Source organism: Ylistrum balloti, unplaced genomic scaffold (genome assembly GCF_031769215.1).
Source record: "Ylistrum balloti isolate Yb309-2 unplaced genomic scaffold, AGI_CSIRO_Ybal_v1 Utg370974, whole genome shotgun sequence".
NCBI classification, from domain to species: Eukaryota; Metazoa; Mollusca; class Bivalvia; order Pectinida; family Pectinidae; genus Ylistrum; species Ylistrum balloti.
The window spans coordinates 129,856-157,345 of NW_026782546.1; the positions used below are offsets into that span (position 1 = coordinate 129,856).

At 33.9% G+C, this 27,490-nt stretch overlaps 1 protein-coding gene across 1 annotated transcript; it reads right to left on the reverse strand.

Moving 5' to 3' along the window:
• Positions 1 to 1,291: 1,291 nt before the first annotated feature.
• Positions 1,292 to 27,488, reverse strand: LOC132559821 (ribosome biogenesis protein BMS1 homolog). Its single transcript, XM_060224449.1, has 25 exons — positions 27,480 to 27,488; positions 26,757 to 26,962; positions 24,798 to 24,988; positions 24,354 to 24,433; positions 23,912 to 24,100; positions 23,431 to 23,573; positions 22,472 to 22,593; positions 22,087 to 22,286; positions 21,553 to 21,686; positions 21,159 to 21,234; positions 12,646 to 12,690; positions 11,703 to 12,444; positions 10,680 to 10,784; positions 10,112 to 10,287; positions 9,244 to 9,325; positions 8,611 to 8,709; positions 8,075 to 8,241; positions 7,645 to 7,833; positions 7,175 to 7,355; positions 6,697 to 6,755; positions 5,722 to 5,844; positions 5,152 to 5,299; positions 3,095 to 3,270; positions 2,229 to 2,381; positions 1,292 to 1,631 (listed from the first exon to the last, which is right to left on the reverse strand). Exons 1-25 carry the CDS (start codon positions 27,480 to 27,482, stop codon positions 1,425 to 1,427), a joined length of 3,996 nt encoding a protein of 1,331 aa, XP_060080432.1. The 5' UTR covers positions 27,483 to 27,488; the 3' UTR covers positions 1,292 to 1,424.
• Between the last annotated feature and the right edge of the window lie 2 nt (positions 27,489 to 27,490).

Sequence of the window (27,490 nt, forward strand, 5' to 3'; positions counted from 1 at the left end):
ATAGCCCTGAACAATATCTGAAGTCCTAGGGAGGGATGGGAGTTTTACTGGAATAGCCCTTAACAAAACCTGAAGTTGTAGGATTGTATAGTTGTTTTACTAAAATAGTCCCACACAAAACCTAAGTCCTGCGGTGGGGTGGATGTTTTACTGGAATAACCCTTAACAAAACCTGAAGTTGTAGGATTGTATAGTTGTTTTACTAGAATAGTCCCATATAAAACCAAAGTCCTGGGATGGGGTGGATGTTTTACTGGAATAACCCTTAACAAAACCTGAAGTTGTAGGATTGTATAGTTGTTTTACTAAAATAGTCCCACACAAAACCTAAGTCCTGGGGTGGGGTGGATGTTTTACTGGAATAACCCTTAACAAAACCTGAAGTTGTAGGATTGTATAGTTGTTTTACTAAAATAGTCCCACACAAAACCTAAGTCCTGGGGTGGGGTGGATGTTTTACTGGAATAACCCTTAACAAAACCTGAAGTTGTAGGATTGTATAGTTGTTTTACTAAAATAGTCCCACACAAAACCTAAGTCCTGGGGTGGGGTGGATGTTTTACGGGTATAGCTATAGACAAAACAGAAAATTCTGGAATGGGATGGATGTTGTGTTGGAATAGATGTAATTTATTTCTCTTGATTTTGCTGTAAATAATGACGCTTCGGTGCTTTAAAGATAATCACAAAAAGATAAGGTTTAGAATTCGATCACCATTTTATTATTGAGAAGAAGCAGTTTAAAAGATTTGAACACATTTGACACCTGTGACCTTTAAAAGGGAAAAGGTATATCACCTGACCAAAACTGGTAACCCTTCATCCCAGAATGCCACAGGCCCAATATATACACCCTAAACTTTCTGCTTAGTTAGAACAAGTTGTTTGAAAATTTTGACGTATGTGACACCTTTGACCTTGAAAATGGTTGAGGTCAATAATGTGAACAAACTTGGTAGCCCTTTATTTCAGCATGCTACAGGTCAAATTTCAAGCACTCTTGGCCTTTTGATTACTGAGGTCGCCTTTCGGTCATCTTGTTTTTCTGATCAGTTCCAAAATTACATGGACACAACTAGAGAACAGGTGGAATCTACATATGCAAAATGAGAAAGATCCATCCTGGACTTTTCAAGAAATAGCGATAACAATAATTGTTTACAGACAGACAGACCGACCACAGAAGAAGAGCTATTTGAATAGCCCACCATCTAATGATGGTATATTGGGTACCAGGGTAAATAAAACTATTATACACTGTAAATGTACATGAATATATATTTAATGCATTTTATTATCAAATCACTGAGAACAACAACATCACTGGAATAAACACATGTTCTGTCGTGGTTTCAAAAAGAATCATTATCGCAGTGATGATCTTATTGTACCAGTCTTTTTTAGCCCTAATACTGTTGGAGAACTCATTTCTTGAATTTGTTTTTCTTTTTTTCTAACTGTCCTAGAGCTTTGTATATTTGTCTTTTGGTTTCTTTTTGTTTCTGTTGTTTCTTCTTGTCTATCGTTCCTTGTTTCTTCTTGTGGTTTGTAACTCGCTCTCGCATCGAAGCCCGCTCCATCTTCTTTTTGTGATCATCTAAGGTCTTCATCATATTCATCAATTTTGCCACCTGTAAAGGGAGAATATCTGTTAATTTGGTCACCTGTTAAACGAGAATACATCCACCACACATCACATTTGAAATATGAGCAACTTCAACAATATACTGACAAAATAAGCTTTAAGAATTATTGTTTTGACCTGGCCATCCAACAAATCTTCACAAAACGAAACTTTCCAGAGAGTAAACATAAAAATCCTTACACTGTGAACTATGAATTATAAGTTATCAATAACATAACATAATCTTTGATGCTTTCATTTTCATTAACAGAATAGCTTCAAAGATCATCAATATAAAAACATTATAAAAACAATAGGAAAAAAAACATCTGGTAAACAGTGCATTCACAAAGAAACACCATCATTTAAATTCTGCCAAAATGCACCAAAAATAAGCAACATTGAAATGTGTAGTAGGCTTGGGATAAATATAAAAGTCAACATTGTAACAATAGGCTTCAGGACAAAATCTAGTAATAGAAGGCTGCTTGATAATAAGAATAACTGTAGATCTGGTGATGTTTCTACCCATGTCGGGAATAATTCCAACATAATGAAGGAAGAAACTACAATGCACTTTGAAACAAATAGTAATTATGTAGACCTTGACTTCTTTTGGCTCCCTGATAACAGCAACACGTTTGATGGGATTTTTCTTGGCCTGTAGGATTTTTGGTGTGTCCTTAAAAGGGAGATTCTTCTGTAGGTCCTGAGGAATTGTGACTGGCTTCCTGTGATACACCTTTCTCTCGACGGGCTGAAACAGCAACGGGAAATTGAATGTACACTTAGACCTGTATTAACTAACCATCCAAAGACTCAAAATGGTCCTGTAACAGAAGTGGTCTCTTTACACTGATGGTTTATGTAAAGAGATGAGGTCCCCTGATTGTGTATGAAAGAAATGAGAGGAGAGGAAATGATAAATGATAAAATGGTAGTGTTTCTCTTTACAGATAAACGCTTAAGAGAGATGAGTAAGAGTATACAAACACAGTTTCATAAATGTAACATTGTATGTACATATGTATACTGTTGACCCTCCAGTAAAGTTAAAGTTAACAGTCATGTAAAATCATAAAAATTCAAAATAAATCTGATAATATTAGTGTTAATGCCTGCAAATGGTGAACAAATTTTCATGTACATCGTATTTTATCAGCTTCTAGATAAATTTGATTTTAAATTCTACCGATATGAAAATAGATTTTTTCATAAACAGATCACTGTTTTTAAATCAAGAAATGTGCTTATCTCCTTAAATCACAAACTTCACTTTAGCACAGCTTATATTCAGAAAATTTACAAATTTGAACTGTAATGAAAATTTTATTACTGGTTTTTTCTTTTAACATTTCAAGAACAAATTTGTATGAAATGATGAATTACTGAAATGTTGGCAAAAAGTAAAAGAAAGAGAACAAAAGAAATGATCACTTTAAAACTGCAACTATCAAGATCTCTATGTACCTTGTATAAGGAGTCCTGATTTTGTGTGATAGTTATTCCCCTTTCCCATCGTAACTGGCCGACTGTTTTCATGCCAATCCAGGCTGTCTTCTGTTCCTGGGGCAGCAGTAGTGATGTGACAGGGTTGTAGAACTGTGGAACTTCTACAGGGTACCACGTTCTCAGGAACACAATGTCTGCACAGAGGTAACATTGTAAGTAGTGTGAAAACTATTGAAATCGTATGATACAGTTTACGAGCTACACTGAAGTCAAAGTTTTAAAACTGGAAAAACAAAATGAATTTTTCATCAATAATCAAACCAATTCTTTACTATGATATCTACAAGTAACTTTGTTGGCTCCTATAGAAGAGGACATGGAACAGGGAAACATAACCAGAACAGGGAGAATACAAGAAGATGGCCTGATAACTTATTAAACTGGACAAAAGAGCACAATCTGTACTGTTTTGCTAAATGATATGGGTCGTGTGCTATTCATTATGCTACACAAACTCTGCCATAATGTTGATTTTATTTTTACTTGTTATGACGTAGTTTTAACAAGAGCCCCAGGGGTCTAAACGGTCACTTGAGCGAACTGGCAAATGGAAATTATGAATGGGTAGTAAAGAGAAGAGAAAAGGAAGGGCCCCACCTATAAGGTTTCGCCTCTATTTGAATATTGTGTTCGAAATAATTATCGTGAAGGTTTAAATTAAAAAACATCTTTTACAAAGATGAATATCATATTACCAGAAGCTACACTTTTCATGATAACTTGAAAAGAATTAAACACATAAATAAACCATGTTTATGCTTTTATTGTGATGTTTCAATGAGATGGATCAATTTACAGTAAAAAATGTCGTTTCTGTAATTAATTGTATTGATCAACAGTACAACGTTTCTCAATACATCCCAGGTTTTTGATCAACAGTACAATGTTTCTCAATACATCCCAGGTTTTTTGTTCTGATTGTGGTAAGTATCTAGTCCATGCAATCCACAGATATTTGTTAATGATTGCTATGATATGTCCACATTAGGATGACTTGGGAATTATAAATGTATCCAAACATGATTAGTGTGGGAAGCAATATGGTGGGTAGGAGCAGAATTCAAACAAGGTCTCGTGTATAAGACACAAAACACAAATCTGGTTATAAGTTCAAACTTCTGATACTCTTCTAGTTATGAACAGATTTTAATGGTTATCAAATCCATATGATGTCTCGTGTACATAATCAACAAACCAAATATGGTGAAAATCTTACTATAAACATACAGTGTGCGGAAAGTGATAAAATGGTATATTGTCGGCTGTAAGTCCCCATAGGTCTTGTAAATATTGATCAATGACACTAGTCATCAAACTTATGTGAGGTCTAATTGTGAACCCACATGCAAATTTGGAGAACATCTGACTACAACTCCACAAGTTTTTGTGCAGAAAGTAAAATAGTGGTAAATTTTTGTCATTCAAAGTCCAATAACTCTTGCAAATTTCCATGCATTTCACTGATTAGCTAATCCATGTGATAAACTTTACCCCCTCACAATGGGAAATGTGTGACCGTGGGCTAACAAAATTTACATGTTTGGTAAAGCACTTCAAGACCTTTTCATCTGTGAAGAGCATTTGATTCTACCATATTTGGGTATTGAGAATACGATTTTTAAAATTCCAGTCAATTTGACCCTTTTTGGCCCCATCCCTCAGGTCATGGGAGATGGGGACCATATAATTCACCATTTTGGTTTGCCTTTGACCATGGATGGTTTCTGCAAAATTTCATTGAAATCAGTTCAAAGGTTTTGCAAGAGAAGTCAAAAATGTTTAAAGTTAAAGTCAGACAAAAGGGGATTCCAGTATATATTGGTCACGATGAGAGTTCGTCTCAGGTGATCTAAACATACCATGTAACACAAAAACAAACATATCCTAAACATATGTCAATAATGGGAAAAGTGGAATTAGAATATTTTCATTTAGTATCCTAACTTGACTGTCACATTTATTGTTTCATTCTATATCTACATTTTCAGAAATATGCTGGAAAGTTTGATAAATACCACTGAGCAGTATTTTGTCTTCAAATGTAGCTCTGAATGCTCCCTCTGGCGTTCGTACAGCTTTTTTCACCTGACCTCGTATCCCGCTGACAGTTCGGATTTTGGCACCTTCAAATTTGGTAACTTCCAGAGCACTGTTAAACATTCCCTGTAAAACATACATGTATAAATTTCTGAAGGTAGTTATTACATGTTGACAATAGATTACTGTAAATGTACATTATTTTTATTCTATAACACTTTTCCTGCTGAAATACGATTGATTTTAAACATGATTGTGCTAATTGTGACTTATATTGTTTATAGATATCAATTAATACTGATGACCAAATTTAAAACAGCACTAATTTGCAAAGTAGTGATAATACAGTATGCTTACAGTGTAAATGTATGTAACAAATTTTAATTTCCATTTCTCGTTGTCTAATCAACAAGCAAAAAAAGAAAAATGCTTTCCCTCAAAATCTAAATCCAAATATTGCCCTAGGCACCAATTTTCCCTGTAACTATGAAACACTGATCTTCTCTCAACATCCAATCACTGGTTTAATCAGTCATCTGTCAACTGACCTGGATGAATGCAGTTTTCTTGTATATTTTCTGGGGGGTACCAGTCAGTTTGAGTTTCTTCACAATGTCTAATTTCTTGTCCATCTCCAGAACAACTCCAGTAGCAGCTACTCGAAAGCCAGGCTGAACAATAAACATTGCACATTTATAAAATACTGTCCTCATGGAATATACTCTTATTCTACATTAATGTTAACACATGCAAAATTGTTGAAAGTTTCCATGACAACATCAAGCATAGAAGCCTATCAAAAAATTGTTAGGAAATAAATATATGATATTATCAAATCTATATCAATCGCTTTCAATGTGTATACAGTAAGGTAGCTAAAGCCTGACTTAAATCTAATAAGATGCATTTATAAACCAGATTCGTTTATAATCCATTGAAATTGAATAGTTTCTCCACAGAAGCCTATTGACCAATCAGAAGCAACTCATGATAATGCATAACAGTCAAACTCCGACTCAAGGATAGTAAGATATACCTCCAAACCAAATTGATTGAAATCAATTCACATTCAGCAAAGTTATCACATGGGCACCAATCAGTCACTTGGCCATGAAGTTCCTAATACTCAGTATTATTAATGATGCATAAATGTCAACATTCAATGTCGGTAGTACAAGTGGGACTGGACAATATTAAGATATACCTCCAAACCAAATCTGATCCAAAGCCATCCATATTTAGCAAAGTTATTATACAGAAAACAATTGGCCAAGTGGAAATGAAGTTACCTAATTAATTATCACAAAAAGACTTAAGCAGGATGGACAGACAGAGGGACAGGTGCCCTAAAAATAAATATCTTTGTTTTTCTTCAAAAGGTGAGGAACAAGAAGATATCAAAATGAAAAGCAGAAACCAGATAAATCAATATATCAACATTAATGAGTCTTTATCATCATTCTGACAAATCTTTCATAAACACATTACAATGTACTGACACTTTACACTTGATATGTACTAACCATTACACCAGAGACACTTTCCACAGCCAGGAAACCTGTTCCTTGTGGTGTCAAAGGACCTGTAACAGATGATAAAACAATTCAAGACAGAGTTAAAGATTACAATAACATTTTCTTCTTAAAATGAAGCTTTGATTTATAATTCTAACAAGTGAATCTGATGTTAAATGGCAGTTTAAACGGTAAGTACCTCAGTAGGTCAAGTGAGAGAGATCATGTACGAATACTACTAAAATGCAGAAGGCAAAGGAATCGAGCTTTGTGCAAGTACCAACCAAGAGTTTAAATGACACAGCTTTACACACCGAAGTACGTGATTCAGTGCACTGAGTGACACTGTTCAAATATTTGTGTACATACCCCAGAAGCTAATGGATGTCATGTGAAGTTGTTTGAGTATTTTGATGAAAAGTTATGCCTGTAGCTGTGTTATTGAATCTGGATGATTATGTTACAGTAATTATGTTCAAGAACTTACCCCAGAAAACTGAGTGACAGTGAAGATGTTCTGGAGTGTATTTTAGCAGTCGGTTCCTAAAATTGTGGTCCTGAATTGCAAACAAGGGCAATGTCTGGAATCTCCGCCATCCAAGGGAGACAATCAATGGATTTTTTGTCTTGAGAATTTTTTTATGCCATCTGTGTTTCTTCACACGTGTCTGTATCAACCAGAAAGATAGCAATTTTTAAATGCTTACTAAATAAAATGAAAACTACTTTGAAGGAGGATTCCTCAAACATATAGCATACTTCAATTACATGAACAATAATTGCAAATCAATACCTTCTCCAGTATGAGTCTAAAATACTACCAATCATGTCTGTAGCACATGACCAGAAGTCTGACTAGGATTTCAATATTACAGTCCTGCCAAGTACTTTACAAATATTATTATTTATTGGTTATTTTGCAGTGATCAAATCTATGTTGATAAAGAAATTCTATACCTGGAGGTAGCCTACATTACTCTCCACATTAAGTAGCCCGCCCAGGATTACTGGATAACTGGCATCGAAGTTTGTGACAAACTCACAAGGCACATTGTTCACCTCAACTCGTACATACATCCCAGGTCGGAATCCTTCATAGTTCACACGTACGTCATCATCCATGTTTTCAAACTCAGCACGATTAAGCTGCGAGTAAACACAGAAATCAAAGAAATCCATGTATATACATATAATAAAATGTTCATAGGACGATCTTGATGAAATTTATAAACCTAAAGTATAAATCCTTTGGATCAGATGTTACATCTTACCCTTACTTTTAAGTCCTATCTACTGACAAAGCTATTTTCTAGAAAAATGAAATGAGAATAACTTACATTTTAAATCCTAAAACTGTTATTGTTCTATTTGAAATAAGAATTTATACCTGAGCCTGTATTTCGTTCTCTTGTTTCCAGGAGTCATAGAACTCAGAGTCATCCTTCATGTCGTACTGCTTGTCAAACACCTCCTTTAGCTTTTTTTTCCTGGCTATCCGCTTCTCATCTGCTGTAATCTCTGCTTTTGTGCGTTTTCTCTCTCCATCATCTTCACCTGCAAAAATATCAAATGAGGGGAAATACTTCTGCAGGTAAATGTTGCAAATCTGAAACTGTTTTACACTTTTACTGTACTGCGTGGCTCTGTGTTCTCATCACTTGGTCTATTTTGATGTATCTTGCTCCAAACAGTTTTCCAGTTGGAACTGGTTTGTTTGTTTATGCAATAATGATATTTGCTCTTTGGTGAGCCTTGCAAAAGACATCTAAAGGCTTATATAAACATTTAGAGGTTCATCAGGATTTAAATGTAATATATGATAGCAGAAAAACAGAAGTCTAGATGAACGAGATACAAAAGGTATGAATCAAGAGATGACACGATAACAGTATTTAGGTACACATTTGTATATGATAAAAATACCTTCAGCAGTTGAATCCTCCTCCTCGTCGTCAATCTCTCTGTTATCCTCTTTGTGTACCTCACCAGTCTCCAGGTCTTCAAAGTCTCCGTACAACTCATCTAAAGTACAATGTATAAAGAATTCTAGAGCCAATATGATACGGGTACACATCCCACCCTTGTAGTTGAACGCTAATAGAAGTAACTTCTACTGTATCCTGGACTCAATTTTCATGGTTTTTCAAAACATTACTATGTCATGAGTTCTTGGTTTTGTGGTTAATTAGAGCTTGATAAGTCTACTTCTACTAATTTTAACGGACACATGAATCCATGGATTATAAGTACCCATGAAAGCAACGAAAATAAAGGGGCCCATGGGCCTTAACAGTCATCTGGCAATAAAGACCTATATATGAATGAAGCCGAATAAGCCTGAAGTTAATTGTTCGCCTATATTACAGCTTACAAAGAAGACATTGTTGGTTCATAAAAACATTTTCTGCAAATGGTGAATGGTGATGGTGCACTAGGGACAAAACACGATAACAAAAACCAATGAAAATTAATGAATTCACAGCATTATCATATTCCGATAACAATATGGACAGCATTTCGATAACCAGGTCATATTCAACAGAAAGGAGAACTTACCATCTTGCTCTAACCTGGCGGCAGCATCCTCACTCTTGTCCCACTTCCCTGTCACAAAGCAGTCCTTTATGAGCTCTCTCACCTATAACAGCAGCAGCAATTTCCATCATTCCTTAACCTTCTCAATTTTATATGTACATATATATCATTTAATGATTCAACAGGTCATGGAGAGGGCAAAACATTTCAAGACTACAAGAAAAGGCCAGGCTTTTCAGAACCTAATAGAAAGATCCAGGTTTTCTAGAACCTTGGAGAAAACAGCCAATCTTTTCTGAACCTCAGGGAAAGAGCCATGCTTTTCAGGACCACAAGGAAAGAGCTATGCTTTTCAGGACCACAAGGAAAGAGACAGGCTTTTCAGGACCACAAGGAAAGAGCCAGGCTTTTCAGGACCACAAGGAAAGAGCCAGGCTTTTCAGGACCACAAGGAAAGAGACAGGCTTTTCAGGACCACTGAGTAAGAGCAAGGCTTTTCTGAACAGCCAGGCATTTCTGTGACCACAGAGAAAGAGCAAAGTTTTTCAGAACCTTAGGGGTTTTTTTAGAACCTCTTGAAATTTTATGTCAGGTTTCCTTTTCATTTGCTATTCGCAAAATGTGTTCAAGGGGAATAAGAGATGTCTGTAAACAAATAAATGTACATTCAATAATAATTAAGTGTCATCACTGCTATTTCAATTATACAAACATACTGGGTACTCTCTGATAGGAAGATAGACATCCAATTTCCTGTTTACATCACCAAACCCAGGTTAACATTATTAGGAGGGTATTATAATATCCCACTCATAGTCTGGTTCTCTATGTAGGACTACTTTCTGACTAACCAATCTAGTATAGTTTAAGTAACCCCATAGACACTGACCTCCTCCAGATCCCAGTCCTGTACTGTCTGTATAAAGAAACGTGAACAGTCAGTTTTGTTAATAGACAGTCGCTCATCAGTCTTCTTCTCCTGCTTTCTCTTTAGAACCTTGAACAGCCCTCCCAGCTCATCATCATCGTCATCATTCTTTTCTTCTTCTAATTCTTCACCTGCATCTACAACATTCAATCATCACTTTGAAAACATCTGCATACATCATTTCAAACATGTTTCATTCAAACATGTTTCATTCAAACCCATAATTTCATATACAGAAAAAGACTAAAAAGATGTTTTGCAGGATTCTTTAAAGACAGAAACTATGAAAACTTTAGGTATTTAAGATATAAAACATTTTGACATGAGCTACATATTAATGAAAGAATGATGAAATTGAAGCTTTGAATGTTTTCATATAGATAAACTATGGTTTCCATTGTATAGAAAGTTTTATTAAACGTAAATACATGAGAAAAAATAAAGAAAAATGAAGGCCCTACATGAAATGTTTAAATTCAGCTAATTATTTATGGGAACAAACAAAACAGATAAACATAAATGACTGCACCTTGTCCATATATCAGCTTTCTGTAATTGATTCTCTCCTTTTGTCTCTTTCTGAAGGATTCAGCTGCTAATTCTGCCAGGTTACTCTTCCATTTCAAATGTCCCTCTAATAAGTCAATACCCACGATTAACTTGATACAACACATTATAATGGCAAGCAAAACAGTTTATGAGGGTATAATTTATAAAACTGACACACAATTACTTTCCTATGCATGTACACACTTTCAAACATGAATTCAAATCACATCTATGTTACCAGCACTTCCTATATAAAAATGTTGCTTCTAATATTAAAGACAAAAATGAATAAACTTGCAAATAAATTTGCATGCACATGTTGTACTGTACAGAATAAAACAAAAAACATCTTTTTTCCTGTTTATGGGTCCAGTCATTTTTGGTTTCACCTCACAACAAATTCTAAGAAATTATTATTATTATTTGTTGATTTATTTATTTATTGTAATGGTGGTATTTGCATTATCATAGGAAACTGGAAACTGTCGATCAAACACTGAATGTCCCTACATAGATAAATTTAAACAGTTATCACATGGGACCTTTGACCCTTCATTCTTGACCACTGATCACCTAAATAGGATGAGGTGGAAAACTTGTGGTTTAAATAATATTGTGTAAATATGAATCAAATCAGTAGAGAAGTTCTCAATATGACATTGTTTTAAGACCAGGACTTGACAGGACAAACCAGTCAGGTAGGATTAACACCATATATAGATACATGCCTCAAAATAATACAATGGGGGCATGAAAAGACTCCATGACTAAATTTTTCTTCTCTGAGCATCTACAGAATCAAGATAATCAGGAATGTCAAATTTTCTTCTCGACTATTTTCCCATATAATAATTATGTAGAAGTTTTTTTCTTCTACTACTTTGCTTATTTCAAGATTATTTTCCTATTTTTATATTACTTGAATTTCCTTGAAATTTTCTAAGTATTATAGTAGTTTGTTTAATCTACCTGATAAATGAATTCAATAACCCATCAAATTTACCTTCAGCTTCAGACTCGCTTTCTTCTTCTGCTTCAACATCCTCTGTTTCCTTAATGTCATCATCACTCTCATTGTTCTCATCAGTCTCTTTATCATCAGCTTCATCACCTAAACCTTCATCACTTTCAATGTCACTTTCACTGTCAGTGATTTTAGATGATTCTACCGATGCTTTAGTTTCATGTGAATATTTCCTGGTCTTGGAGATCAGTTTTGTATCACTACTGCCTTTTACACTTTTCTCATCTGGTGATTTTATAGAGTCAACTGTATGTACATCCATGTCATCGTAGGATTCAGCATCAGATTCAGCATCACTTTCATCATCGTTTTCATTATCATTTTCATCATCATTGTCATCTGAGCTGTCATTGTCAGAAATGTTAGCATCATTGTCAAATGTTTCATCCTGATCAAATGAGTCTGACGAAGTCTTTTTGTTTGCAAATAAAACAATTTCATCGTCAGAATCAACACCATCTTCCTTTTCCTTACTTATATTGTCACCTAACACACTTTGAATGCCTCGTTTTTTTGATGATAAATCCATTTCCTCCATTTCTATGTCATCATCATCACTTTCCTCACTAGTGTCATCATCCTCTACATCATCATTACTTTGTTCTGTACAATTAACTCTCTCAGTTGATAAGGAAAAACCTGATTTTAAAAACGCATTATTTCCATCCTCCCCCTCATCATCATCACTGTCATCGAACACCAATTCTTCTGTTGGATCCACCTGAAACCAAGTTATATTTGTAGTCTGAGTTGTCTACTGTACGTAACCGATATTTCTTATATGATAACATCATTTGAGCAAAGCACACCAATAGAACTCTGCATTTTGTTGGTGTATTTGAAAAGTTCAAAGACATGTGAAGTTAATGTATTTACTGCATGCACAATTACAACAGGATTTTTTATTCTCAGTGCAAGTTACCTTGACTTTTTTTTTCTTGGGTTCTTCAGAGTTGTCATCTACATCCTGTGGAAAGAAGAAATCTTTTTATACTTTTTGTTGAAATACATTATATATTATACCAACACTGTACCAAAAGGTGAATATATTGTCATTGGAAAATAGTGAGGTTCAGACTCGCAATCCTTTTCTGTTTATGACAAGTAACTGTATACACTAAGGAAACCTTTTCTGTCTATAAGTAACTGTATACACTAAGGAAACCTTTTCTGTCTATAAGTAACGGTATACACTAAGGAAACCTTTTCTGTCTATAAGTAACTGTATACACTAAGGAAACCTTTTCTGTCTATGACAAGCAACTGTATACACTAAGGAAAACTTTTCTGTCTATGACAAGTAACTGTATACACTAAGGAAACCTTTTCTGTCTATAAGTAACTGTATACACTAAGGAAACCTTTTCTGTCTATAAGTAACTGTATACACTAAGGAAACCTTTTCTGTCTATAAGTAACTGTATACACTAAGGAAACCTTTTCTGTCTATGACAAGTAACTGTATACACTAAGGAAACCTTTTCTGTCTATAAGTAACTGTATACACTAAGGAAACCTTTTCTGTCTATAAGTAACTGTATACACTAAGGAAACCTTTTCTGTCTATAAGTAACTGTATACACTAAGGAAACCTTTTCTGTCTATAAGTAACTGTATACACTAAGGAAACCTTTTCTGTCTATGACAAGTAACTGTGTACACTAAGGAAACCTTTTCTGTCTATAAGTAACTGTGTACACTAAGGAAACCTTTTCTGTCTATAAGTAACTGTATACACTAAGGAAACCTTTTCTGTCTATAAGTAACTGTATACACTAAGGAAACCTTTTCTGTCTATGACAAGCAACGGCATACACTAAGGAAACCTTTTCTGTCTATAAGTAACTGTATACACTAAGGAAACCTTTTCTGTCTATGACAAGTAACTGTGTACACTAAGGAACCTTTTCTGTCTATAAGTAACTGTATACACTAAGGAAACCTTTTCTGTCTATGACAAGTAACTGTGTACACTAAGGAACCTTTTCTGTCTATAAGTAACTGTATACACTAAGGAAACCTTTTCTGTCTATAAGTAACTGTATACACTAAGGAAACCTTTTCTGTCTATAAGTAACTGTATACACTAAGGAAACCTTTTCTGTCTATGACAAGTAACTGTATACACTAAGGAAACCTTTTCTGTCTATGACAAGTAACTGTATACACTAAGGAAACCTTTTCTGTCTATGACAAGTAACTGTATACACTAAGGAAACCTTTTCTGTCTATGACAAGTAACTGTATACACTAAGGAAACCTTTTCTGTCTATAAGTAACTGTATACACTAAGGAAACCTTTTCTGTCTATAAGTAACTGTATACACTAAGGAAACCTTTTCTGTCTATAAGTAACTGTATACACTAAGGAAACCTTTTCTGTCTATGACAAGTAACTGTATACACTAAGGAAACCTTTTCTGTCTATAAGTAACTGTATACACTAAGGAAACCTTTTCTGTCTATAAGTAACTGTATACACTAAGGAAACCTTTTCTGTCTATAAGTAACTGTATACACTAAGGAAACCTTTTCTGTCTATAAGTAACTGTATACACTAAGGAAACCTTTTCTGTCTATGACAAGTAACTGTATACACTAAGGAAACCTTTTCTGTCTATGACAAGTAACTGTATACACTAAGGAAACCTTTTCTGTCTATAAGTAACTGTATACACTAAGGAAACCTTTTCTGTCTATAAGTAACTGTATACACTAAGGAAACCTTTTCTGTCTATAAGTAACTGTATACACTAAGGAAACCTTTTCTGTCTATGACAAGTAACTGTATACACTAAGGAAACCTTTTCTGTCTATAAGTAACTGTGTACACTAAGGAACCTTTTCTGTCTATAAGTAACTGTATACACTAAGGAAACCTTTTCTGTCTATAAGTAACTGTATACACTAAGGAAACCTTTTCTGTCTATAAGTAACTGTGTACACTAAGGAAACCTTCTCTGTCTATAAGTAACGGTGTACACTAAGGAAACCTTTTCTGTCTATAAGTAACTGTGTACACTAAGGAAACCTTTTCTGTCTATGAGTAACTGTATACACTAAGGAAACCTTTTCTGTCTATAAGTAACTGTATACACTAAGGAAACCTTTTCTGTCTATAAGTAACTGTGTACACTAAGGAAACCTTTTCTGTCTATAAGTAACTGTATACACTAAGGAAACCTTTTCTGTCTATAAGTAACTGTATACACTAAGGAAACCTTTTCTGTCTATAAGTAACTGTATACACTAAGGAAACCTTTTCTGTCTATAAGTAACTGTATACACTAAGGAAACCTTTTCTGTCTATAAGTAACTGTGTACACTAAGGAAACCTTTTCTGTCTATAAGTAACTGTATACACTAAGGAAACCTTTTCTGTCTATAAGTAACTGTGTACACTAAGGAAACCTTTTCTGTCTATAAGTAACTGTATACACTAAGGAAACCTTTTCTGTCTATAAGTAACTGTGTACACTAAGGAAACCTTTTCTGTCTATAAGTAACTGTATACACTAAGGAAACCTTTTCTGTCTATGACAAGTAACTGTATACACTAAGGAAACCTTTTCTGTCTATAAGTAACTGTATACACTAAGGAAACCTTTTCTGTCTATAAGTAACTGTATACACTAAGGAAACCTTTTCTGTCTATAAGTAACTGTATACACTAAGGAAACCTTTTCTGTCTATAAGTAACTGTATACACTAAGGAAACCTTTTCTGTCTATGACAAGTAACTGTATACACTAAGGAAACCTTTTCTGTCTATAAGTAACTGTATACACTAAGGAAACCTTTTCTGTCTATAAGTAACTGTATACACTAAGGAAACCTTTTCTGTCTATAAGTAACTGTATACACTAAGGAAACCTTTTCTGTCTATAAGTAACTGTATACACTAAGGAAACCTTTTCTGTCTATAAGTAACTGTATACACTAAGGAAACCTTTTCTGTCTATGACAAGTAACTGTATACACTAAGGAAACCTTTTGTGTCTATAAGTAACTGTGTACACTAAGGAAACCTTTTGTGTCTAGAAGTAACTGTATACACTAAGGAAACCTTTTCTGTCTATAAGTAACTGTATACACTAAGGAAACCTTTTCTGTCTATAAGTAACTGTATACACTAAGGAAACCTTTTCTGTCTATGACAAGTAACTGTATACACTAAGGAAACCTTTTCTGTCTATAAGTAACTGTATACACTAAGGAAACCTTTTCTGTCTATAAGTAACTGTATACACTAAGGAAACCTTTTCTGTCTATAAGTAACTGTATACACTAAGGAAACCTTTTCTGTCTATAAGTAACTGTATACACTAAGGAAACCTTTTCTGTCTATGACAAGTAACTGTATACACTAAGGAAACCTTTTCTGTCTATAAGTAACTGTATACACTAAGGAAACCTTTTCTGTCTATAAGTAACTGTATACACTAAGGAAACCTTTTCTGTCTATAAGTAACTGTATACACTAAGGAAACCTTTTCTGTCTATAAGTAACTGTATACACTAAGGAAACCTTTTCTGTCTATAAGTAACTGTATACACTAAGGAAACCTTTTCTGTCTATGACAAGTAACTGTATACACTAAGGAAACCTTTTCTGTCTATAAGTAACTGTATACACTAAGGAAACCTTTTCTGTCTATAAGTAACTGTATACACTAAGGAAACCTTTTCTGTCTATAAGTAACTGTATACACTAAGGAAACCTTTTCTGTCTACAAGTAACTGTATACACTAAGGAAACCTTTTCTGTCTATAAGTAACTGTATACACTAAGGAAACCTTTTCTGTCTATGACAAGTAACTGTATACACTAAGGAAACCTTTTCTGTCTATAAGTAACTGTATACACTAAGGAAACCTTTTCTGTCTATAAGTAACTGTATACACTAAGGAAACCTTTTCTGTCTATAAGTAACTGTATACACTAAGGAAACCTTTTCTGTCTATGACAAGTAACTGTATACACTAAGGAAACCTTTTCTGTCTATGACAAGTAACTGTATACACTAAGGAAACCTTTTCTGTCTATGACAAGTAACTGTATACACTAAGGAAACCTTTTCTGTCTATAAGTAACTGTATACACTAAGGAAACCTTTTCTGTCTATAAGTAACTGTATACACTAAGGAAACCTTTTCTGTCTATAAGTAACTGTATACACTAAGGAAACCTTTTCTGTCTATAAGTAACTGTATACACTAAGGAAACCTTTTCTGTCTATGACAAGTAACTGTATACACTAAGGAAACCTTTTCTGTCTATGACAAGTAACTGTATACAGTAAGGAAACCTTTTCTGTCTATGACAAGTAACTGTATACAGTAAGGAAACCTTTTCTGTCTATGACAAGTAACTGTATACACTAAGGAAACCTTTTCTGTCTATGACAAGTAACTGTATACACTAAGGAAACCTTTTCTGTCTATAAGTAACTGTATACACTAAGGAAACCTTTTCTGACTATAAGTAACTGTATACACAAAGGAAACCTTTTCTGTCTATAATTAACTGTATACACTAAGGAAACCTTTTCTGTCTATAAGTAACTGTATACACTAAGGAAACCTTTTCTGTCTATAAGTAACTGTATACACTAAGGAAACCTTTTCTGTCTATGACAAGTAACTGTATACACTAAGGAAACCTTTTCTGTCTATAAGTAACTGTATACACTAAGGAAACCTTTTCTGTCTATAAGTAACTGTGTACACTAAGGAAACCTTTTCTGTCTATAAGTAACTGTATACACTAAGGAAACCTTTTCTGTCTATAAGTAACTGTATACACTAAGGAAACCTTTTCTGTCTATAAGTAACTGTATACACTAAGGAAACCTTTTCTGTCTATAAGTAACTGTGTACACTAAGGAACCTTTTCTGTCTATAAGTAACTGTATACACTAAGGAAACCTTTTCTGTCTATGACAAGTAACTGTATACACTAAGGAAACCTTTTCTGTCTATGACAAGTAACTGTATACACTAAGGAAACCTTTTCTGTCTATGACAAGTAACTGTATACACTAAGGAAACCTTTTCTGTCTATAAGTAACTGTATACACTAAGGAAACCTTTTCTGTCTATAAGTAACTGTATACACTAAGGAAACCTTTTCTGTCTATAAGTAACTGTATACACTAAGGAAACCTTTTCTGTCTATGACAAGTAACTGTATACACTAAGGAAACCTTTTCTGTCTATAAGTAACTGTATACACTAAGGAAACCTTTTCTGTCTATAAGTAACTGTGTACACTAAGGAAACCTTTTCTGTCTATAAGTAACTGTATACACTAAGGAAACCTTTTCTGTCTATAAGTAACTGTATACACTAAGGAAACCTTTTCTGTCTATAAGTAACTGTATACACTAAGGAAACCTTTTCTGTCTATAAGTAACTGTGTACACTAAGGAACCTTTTCTGTCTATAAGTAACTGTATACACTAAGGAAACCTTTTCTGTCTATAAGTAACTGTATACACTAAGGAAACCTTTTCTGTCTATAAGTAACTGTGTACACTAAGGAACCTTTTCTGTCTATAAGTAACTGTGTACACTAAGGAAACCTTTTCTGTCTATAAGTAACTGTGTACACTAAGGAAACCTTTTCTGTCTATAAGTAACTGTATACACTAAGGAAACCTTTTCTGTCTATAAGTAACTGTATACACTAAGGAAACCTTTTCTGTCTATAAGTAACTGTATACACTAAGGAAACCTTTTCTGTCTATAAGTAACTGTGTACACTAAGGAAACCTTTTCTGTCTATAAGTAACTGTATACACTAAGGAAACCTTTTCTGTCTATGACAAGTAACTGTATACACTAAGGAAACCTTTTCTGTCTATAAGTAACTGTATACACTAAGGAAACCTTTTCTGTCTATAAGTAACTGTATACACTAAGGAAACCTTTTCTGTCTATAAGTAACTGTATACACTAAGGAAACCTTTTCTGTTTATGACAAGTAACTGTGTACACTAAGGAAACCTTTTCTGTCTATGACAAGTAACTGTATACACTAAGGAAACCTTTTCTGTCTATAAGTAACTGTATACACTAAGGAAACCTTTTCTGTCTATAAGTAACTGTATACACTAAGGAAACCTTTTCTGTCTATAAGTAACTGTATACACTAAGGAAACATTTTCTGTCTATGACAAGTAACTGTATACACTAAGGAAACCTTTTCTGTCTATAAGTAACTGTATACACTAAGGAAACCTTTTCTGTCTATAAGTAACTGTATACACTAAGGAAACCTTTTCTGTCTATAAGTAACTGTATACACTAAGGAAACCTTTTCTGTCTATAAGTAACTGTATACACTAAGGAAACCTTTTCTGTCTATAAGTAACTGTATACACTAAGGAAACCTTTTCTGTCTATAAGTAACTGTATACACTAAGGAAACCTTTTCTGTCTATAAGTAACTGTATACACTAAGGAAACCTTTTCTGTCTATAAGTAACTGTATACACTAAGGAAACCTTTTCTGTCTATAAGTAACTGTATACACTAAGGAAACCTTTTCTGTCTATAAGTAACTGTATACACTAAGGAAACCTTTTCTGTCTATGACAAGTAACTGTATACACTAAGGAAACCTTTTGTGTCTATAAGTAACTGTATACACTAAGGAAACCTTTTCTGTCTATAAGTAACTGTATACACTAAGGAAACCTTTTCTGTCTATAAGTAACTGTATACACTAAGGAAACCTTTTCTGTCTATAAGTAACTGTATACACTAAGGAAACCTTTTCTGTCTATAAGTAACTGTGTACACTAAGGAAACCTTTTCTGTCTATAAGTAACTGTATACACTAAGGAAACCTTTTCTGTCTATAAGTAACTGTATACACTAAGGAAACCTTTTCTGTCTATAAGTAACTGTATACACTAAGGAAACCTTTTCTGTCTATAAGTAACTGTATACACTAAGGAAACCTTTTCTGTCTATAAGTAACTGTATACACTAAGGAAACCTTTTCTGTCTATAAGTAACTGTATACACTAAGGAAACCTTTTCTGTCTATAAGTAACTGTATACACTAAGGAAACCTTTTCTGTCTATAAGTAACTGTATACACTAAGGAAACCTTTTCTGTCTATAAGTAACTGTATACACTAAGGAAACATTTTCTGTCTATAAGTAACTGTATACACTAAGGAAACCTTTTCTGTCTATAAGTAACTGTATACACTAAGGAAACATTTTCTGTCTATAAGTAACTGTATACACTAAGGAAACCTTTTCTGTCTATAAGTAACTGTATACACTAAGGAAACCTTTTCTGTCTATAAGTAACTGTATACACTAAGGAAACCTTTTCTGTCTATAAGTAACTGTGTACACTAAGGAAACCTTTTCTGTCTATAAGTAACTGTATACACTAAGGAAACATTTTCTGTCTATAAGTAACTGTATACACTAAGGAAACCTTTTCTGTCTATAAGTAACTGTATACACTAAGGAAACCTTTTCTGTCTATAAGTAACTGTATACACTAAGGAAACCTTTTCTGTCTATAAGTAACTGTATACACTAAGGAAACCTTTTCTGTCTATAAGTAACTGTGTACACTAAGGAAACCTTTTCTGTCTATAAGTAACTGTATACACTAAGGAAACCTTTTCTGTCTATAAGTAACTGTATACACTAAGGAAACCTTTTCTGTCTATAAGTAACTGTATACACTAAGGAAACCTTTTCTGTCTATAAGTAACTGTATACACTAAGGAAACCTTTTCTGTCTATAAGTAACTGTATACACTAAGGAAACTTTTTCTGTCTATAAGTAACTGTATACACTAAGGAAACCTTTTCTGTCTATAAGTAACTGTGTACACTAAGGAAACCTTTTCTGTCTATAAGTAACTGTATACACTAAGGAAACCTTTTCTGTCTATAAGTAACTGTATACACTAAGGAAACCTTTTCTGTCTATAAGTAACTGTATACACTAAGGAAACCTTTTCTGTCTATAAGTAACTGTATACACTAAGGAAACTTTTTCTGTCTATAAGTAACTGTATACACTAAGGAAACCTTTTCTGTCTATAAGTAACTGTATACACTAAGGAAACCTTTTCTGTCTATAAGTAACTGTATACACTAAGGAAACCTTTTCTGTCTATAAGTAACTGTATACACTAAGGAAACCTTTTCTGTCTATAAGTAACTGTATACACTAAGGAAACCTTTTCTGTCTATAAGTAACTGTGTACACTAAGGAAACCTTTTCTGTCTATGACAAGTAACTGTATACACTAAGGAAACCTTTTCTGTCTATAAGTAACTGTATACACTAAGGAAACTTTTTCTGTCTATAAGTAACTGTATACACTAAGGAAACCTTTTCTGTTTATGACAAGTAACTGTGTACACTAAAGAAACAATCATAAAGTGGCTTACATCTAAAACGTCTGTAAATACCGCCTTCCTTCGTACCCTCTCTCCCTCCTGGACAGACTCCTGGGATGGTTGGTCACTGTAATAGCATAACTCCATCACTACATATCATATTATACAAAGGGAAAAAAAAGGAGGGAGCTGTTGGGTGGGGGAAGGAATTATCTCATAAAGGGAAATAAATTTATACCAAAATATATCACTTTCTGTAAAACTACGAAAAAGAAAAAATATTTCAAATACTCAAATTATAATAAAGATATATATCAGAAAAAACAGGCTCCATTTATTGGCAAATAAAGAAAGTTTTCCTTGGAAAGATATGTTGAGATTTGCAGGACGTTTGGACTTCTAGAATTGGTGTGCTGAGCTACAGCATCTAAAGGAGAAAACCTACCCCAGCATCCCCACATCTGAGATGGGTGCAGTGTTGGAAAAGACTGTCATGTGACTAGTGTTGATCTTCTCATCTAAAGGGTTGAAGGTTGACATGAGTGTGGAGACAAGGTCGTTGGCTGGTTGGACTTCTTCCTATTAAAGTACAATAATGTTTCAAATTAAAAAAGACTCTGAGTAGCTTATCATGATGTCAAATATGTAACTGTAGTGGTGACACATTTGATTCATGCTGTTTTAGGAAGGGTATACATATTTATTTACAAAAATTTCCAACAACTTTCTATTTATAAATATGTAAATATCTGATAACTCGCTGACAGGAAATCTAGTGAGTACATCAATTTAGGCAGAGACAAATATTGTTTAGTAATTCATCAACAGAAAACAAATTTCTGGAAAGAAGTTATCCATGAAAGAAGGTGCATCAAAGTATAATCTAATTATAAATTGATAAACAACAGTAAGTAATCACAAAACAAACCAAAACAATAAGTACATATCTTCAAGTCAAATGACCACTAATGCTTCTCACCTCCTCCCGTTTGTTGTGAGAATGACTTCCACCAAGATCTATATAAATAGCATCCTTGTCATACACAATGCCTCCTACTCCTGACATTGGGGCATAGATGATCCGTTCACGCTGATTCAATGAGCGTCTCTTCTCCTGGTCTGGTGTGGGGCACGGATCTGATAGGATCTGCATGTCGTGTATGGTGAAGTCACCACAACCTGATAAGGAAATGTTGGGTTACAATTTATGTACACAACAGTGACTCTTTCTGGTATATGTTCACAATGTTTTACTGCTTACAATTGTAAGGTGTTGACATTCTAAAATGTAATACCTGCATGTCTCATGTATTCATTAAGAATAGGTCCCTGTACCATTATAAGTTCCTGTCTAAGAGATTTACCTGGAATGTGTACGTTACTACGATTCTTCAGGTGGGTTCCCCTTACATAGCCATACAGAGAAATGTTCCTGTCACATTTTCTATTCCTTCGTGCAGTCTCTGGATCCGTAATATCCTCCGTTCTGAAGTCAAATATTTATTTTTTGAGAAAGATTCACAATATTCCTGCCAGGTATTAAACTTTAACAATGTGTAATTTTCATTTTTATCAATAAACCCATGTCCTTTTTGTAAAGTATTGAAAAATGAATCATGACTGTTACATCAGCATACATACAAAAATAGCAGGAGAACCCTGACCCCTTATTGATATCACAAATATCAGCAGAAAATTTAGATAAAGGAAAAACAGTTTCTTTCATTTGTATCAAAACCACAAGTGATGCTATAGCTAAATTCTGATTTTTTTTAATGTTTAGTTATTTTTTCCTAAATTCTGATTTTTATGTCCAAATGTAAAAGAAAATAAGATTTTTCACATCTAATAGTAATCCTCTTTGTGAGATGTGTACACATATTTTGCTACATAGCATTATGTAGAGATCCAATAAATATTTACACCCAACATTTGTTTTCTTACACATTTTTTGGTTATATTCTCTTGGCCTATATTAACAGACTGAAAATTGGTTATGCTTTGCATTTTGCTACCATTTACTTTAAAACAAGAGTGAGGAGGTATATGAAACAATGAAAATTTTCAGCGGTATTACAATATGAAAAATCAATTCAAAATGCATCATGACTGCAGCATTCTTAAACTAGTATCAACCAATACTGGAATTAAACTTAAAATCTAAGTGTGATAGACACTCAGACAGACATATAATTATCTGACAGCTTAGACATCCAATAACTACAGCCTTACAGCAAAAGAGACTTGGAGCGACATAACAAATATTATCATTACGGTATTACAGACATTTTCTTTATGGGAACATAACACAACTTTCTAGTACCTGTCAACTAGGATGTATGGATGAGTTATTCTCCATTGGAGTGGTCGGAACTTCATCACAGATATAAACCGACACAGGTTGTGTACCTCTGTCTTCTGGTATTCTTCATTTACCATCCCCGACAGGTAGAACAGCTTTGCTCCCTATGTATAACATTGACATTACAAACATTGATAAATCTAAGAAAACCAATCACAAACGCTCTTTCTTATACAAAAATATAGTTCAAACACTGAAAATTTTAATTTGATGACTGCCATATTTATCTTGCAATAATCAAACACACCAAAAATATAGAAATTAATCTATTAGAGGTCAATAGTATTTCAAACCTGATTTTTCGATTTTTCTCCCTTAACATATATGGCTATAAAAGCTAAGAACCATGGACCTCTTCTTCAAGATATAGAATAATTTACGAAACAACAATGCTGTCCATAAAAGTTACGTATCTTGTGGTATATCAGACCGACTTAATCACCTGATATACTTCAGTCCAGAACCTGTGTTTAAGGCGTTTCTTTGTTTTCCTCATGCGTTTGTTGTCTTTGAAGGCATCAAGATGAGTAAGTACGCCCATAATGCGAGGGAACCCATGGACTTGGCAGATGTTCAGAAATTCAAATGTCTCCATTTCAAACCCAAAACTTGCATCAACCAGAAGAAGAACCTAAGAATGTAGGACAATTGAAAAAGTATGATTTCAATCATTGCTGGAAGACAAACAGTTAAATTTAATAAAGGGCAAATATTTCAATGGCACACTTAACAAAATCCATGACCAGTGCATTGTTACATCTTAACCTTAAATATGTTTGGTGCTTGTGAATTCAAAATTTACTATTCTGAGACACATTCTTAATGTAATGTTAAGATAGCTAACTCAGACTCTGAGTTTGGATGTAAAGACTATGATAACTCACCAGATCAGCCACCTTTGCAATATCTATCATAGTGTTGATATCATTCTTGCATTCCAAAAGTGTCAGTCGCCTGTTCTTACCTGTGCATGTAGTATTAGAGAGGTATCATCACAATATTACACATCACCAGTCATTTCATTTCAATTGATTTCAAATTTAAAGTTAGTTGAAGCCTGCATTACATGATCAAATTATCACAAAGTCCAGAATTAAAAGAACATGCTCTTCAAGGTCAGGAAAATCATCTGATTAAATCGTGGCACAGTATTAAAACAGGAACCCAACAAATTAAAGTAACCCAACAGATCAAAGCAACATATTAAAAATGGAGCTCAGTATGCATTTTTTGAAAAAAAAAAAAAAACCATTCTGGTGTAATTAAGTCAGAATGCTTGGTAGAAACACACAGAATAAATACAATTATCAGAGAAAATCCATCCCCACCTGCAACTACAGTAACGGGACCTTCCACATTGGTCAGTCGCTGTTTGGCATAGTTTTTAACAAGGCACTGCAGCAGAGTTGTCTTTCCTACTTTTGGTGGTCCCACAATCCCGACAACTATTGGTGGAGGTTCAATTGGTGTTCTGTCTACTAGTGGGATGTGTGTTTTCTTAGTTTTGATGTCCTGTGACCTGTCAATGCATTTTGATTCATTAAATTCATTATGATTAACTATTTTTTTGAGTGAAAAATATACTATGCTACTGGTGTGTTATCAACAAAACACTTAAACGAGCTGGTGAGAAAGATTTTATAAGGGTACATGTTCAATGAACACTTCTCAATTTTACTAATCATTCAAAACACAGTATTTATACATAGCATAAATTATCAAATGGCATACTTAATCAATGTGAATAAATAGAAAAGAAAAACTTCAGTGAACTTGATTGTGATATGGGCTATTTTTGTATATATTTATGCGATACCTGGAGTCAACTGCATATCCATACATGTACGTGATTGGAAAGTGGCACACCAGTTATAAAGCCTTAATTAATCAACCCCCTTAAAAACTATAAGTAGACAAGCATTGGAGAGTCACTGAGAATTTTTTAAAGTTTCTTCAGGCTGGAAATTAACATGAAATGTATTTCTACAAAGCAATCATAATTTGTACAAAGTGCATAACAGAGATTTATGAGTTAAACAATCTGTGTAATGTATAAACATCAGGAAATATACATAGCTCTCATCATTTCTTGTGCTGTTTAATTTGTAGACTAAAATAGGACTGGTACTAATAAGTATAGATTTTCTCTCTGCATTCATATATAATTTTGATTTCTAAATTTTTCCATAATTTTGATGTGTTGAAGATATCCATAGCGTGCATCAATCAAACTGTGCTCAGAAAATATAGCTAGGAACTCACACCTACAGCCAATTTGATATTTTCATTTCTTATCTTTCATTGTAGTTCCTCATTTTCTATTGAACATTGTGAATCTGGTTTTTCCATAAAAAAGATTTATAAGGAACAACATGCTTTTAATTTTTGGAACATCTCGATCTTCACCTGCCTTGATGCTTATTGCTAACCAAACAACCAATGGCTGCTTTTACAAGGTCTGTTTCTTCATCTATGAATGGAATTAAGAAAGTGACAGAAAAGGTTGACTCTGCTAATGTAAAACAGACTGCCATGACACTACTAAGACTGATTAAAGTGTCTGATATATAAACTCTCTTCTTCAAATCCTGGAAATTTCTGCAAGCAAGAATGTGCAGATTTTCCACCATATGGAATTTTGGTGGGGAGCTACCAAATTTCTAACTCAAGATGATGACCCAATATTTCCAAACAAGAAGTATTTTATTGTGACTGTTCATAAAGTTCAAAATATCACGACCAAATTTAATGTTTTGCTTCTCTTCAGTAGCTTGTATTGATTTTGGTAAAATGAGAAAACTTTTATAGTATGCTGATATCAGTCAATGCATGATTTTATTAAACCATCCAAGAATACTATCAACATCTGACTTCATCCTTGCTTAATATTATTCTTGGTTAGTGTGATAAAATCATGGATTGACCTCATCAACATGCAGTAATTGTATATTGATGCTCTGAGAAATATAACCTAGAGGTCCAAAAATATAACCGAGTGAAGAACCCAGTACAATTTATGGCCTCCCCCTGTCAAGAACAACATGCCTTACATAAAAAAAAAATCCTATTTGCAGTAAGTTTTGCTTTTTCTTTGGGACCCACTGTATTTCTTCGTAACTGGACTCTCATCAATAATTTAGAAATGTGCTCTGGTCTCATCAGAAAAAATAAAGGTATTTGGTAATGAAAGGAAATGTTCATATCTTTACAGACTGGGTTCAAAGATAGCTATCAGTTTTGTTTTTCACACCAGATTCTGATATGATTTTTAACAAAATCTTTCTTACCTCTGGACCAGTCTACTTGTCTTAACAGCATGCTGGACAGAGAAAGCTTTAGGATTTCTTTGTTGTGCTGTCAGCTCTTGAACATGTTTGTTCTTTGCTTTCTTCTTATCAGCACTTGGTCCCGCTCTAGGTTGACGATGTTTTTTCACAGAATGAGTCTGGTCCTCCATTTTTCTTATATGATGATTACATGGTTTGTTATCAATCTGTAATAAAAATAAATTTACCGACTCACCCAACATCCTGCATCCATTACGCTAAATACATACACGTACATGTATTCGAGTTTTGAGATCCTCTATGGTGCTATGAGGTAGTTCTCAATAATGGTTAACGTTCTTAATAGAAAGTTTTTTGTATCTGAAATATTTATATACTACATGAACCCTACAATTTTAAAATTCAGCATATCTAATTGACACTCAAACTTCAGTTATGGATAATCTGTATATTTTACAAAAAGCTTTAAAATACGACTTCAATAAAACTGATGATAATATTAAATCTGCTGTCTAGTCCATGTGGCCTTAACCCCACATATCGGTAAAACTCTTGATTTTGAGCTACACTAAATGCTATGAGTAATAATAGAAACTGATTCAGCAGAGTCCATGCATGCCGAATAAGAAAATTCAGCACATGGTGTGGCTTGTATTGTCTTGAAATAAGAAATATCGATAAAGTTATTTTAACACCTAAAAGCTGGCAATGTGAAAGAAATACCATGTACTCGT

Bases quoted from the DNA above. Each gene is read 5' to 3' on its own strand.
- LOC132559821 (XM_060224449.1), bottom strand. The intron at 24,101-24,353 runs GTGAGTTATCAT...CTACATTCTTAG, and splicing joins TTGCAAAGGTGGCTGATCTG to GTTCTTCTTCTGGTTGATGC. The intron at 12,691-21,158 runs GTAAGCCACTTT...TTCTTTCCACAG, and splicing joins TATTTACAGACGTTTTAGAT to GATGTAGATGACAACTCTGA.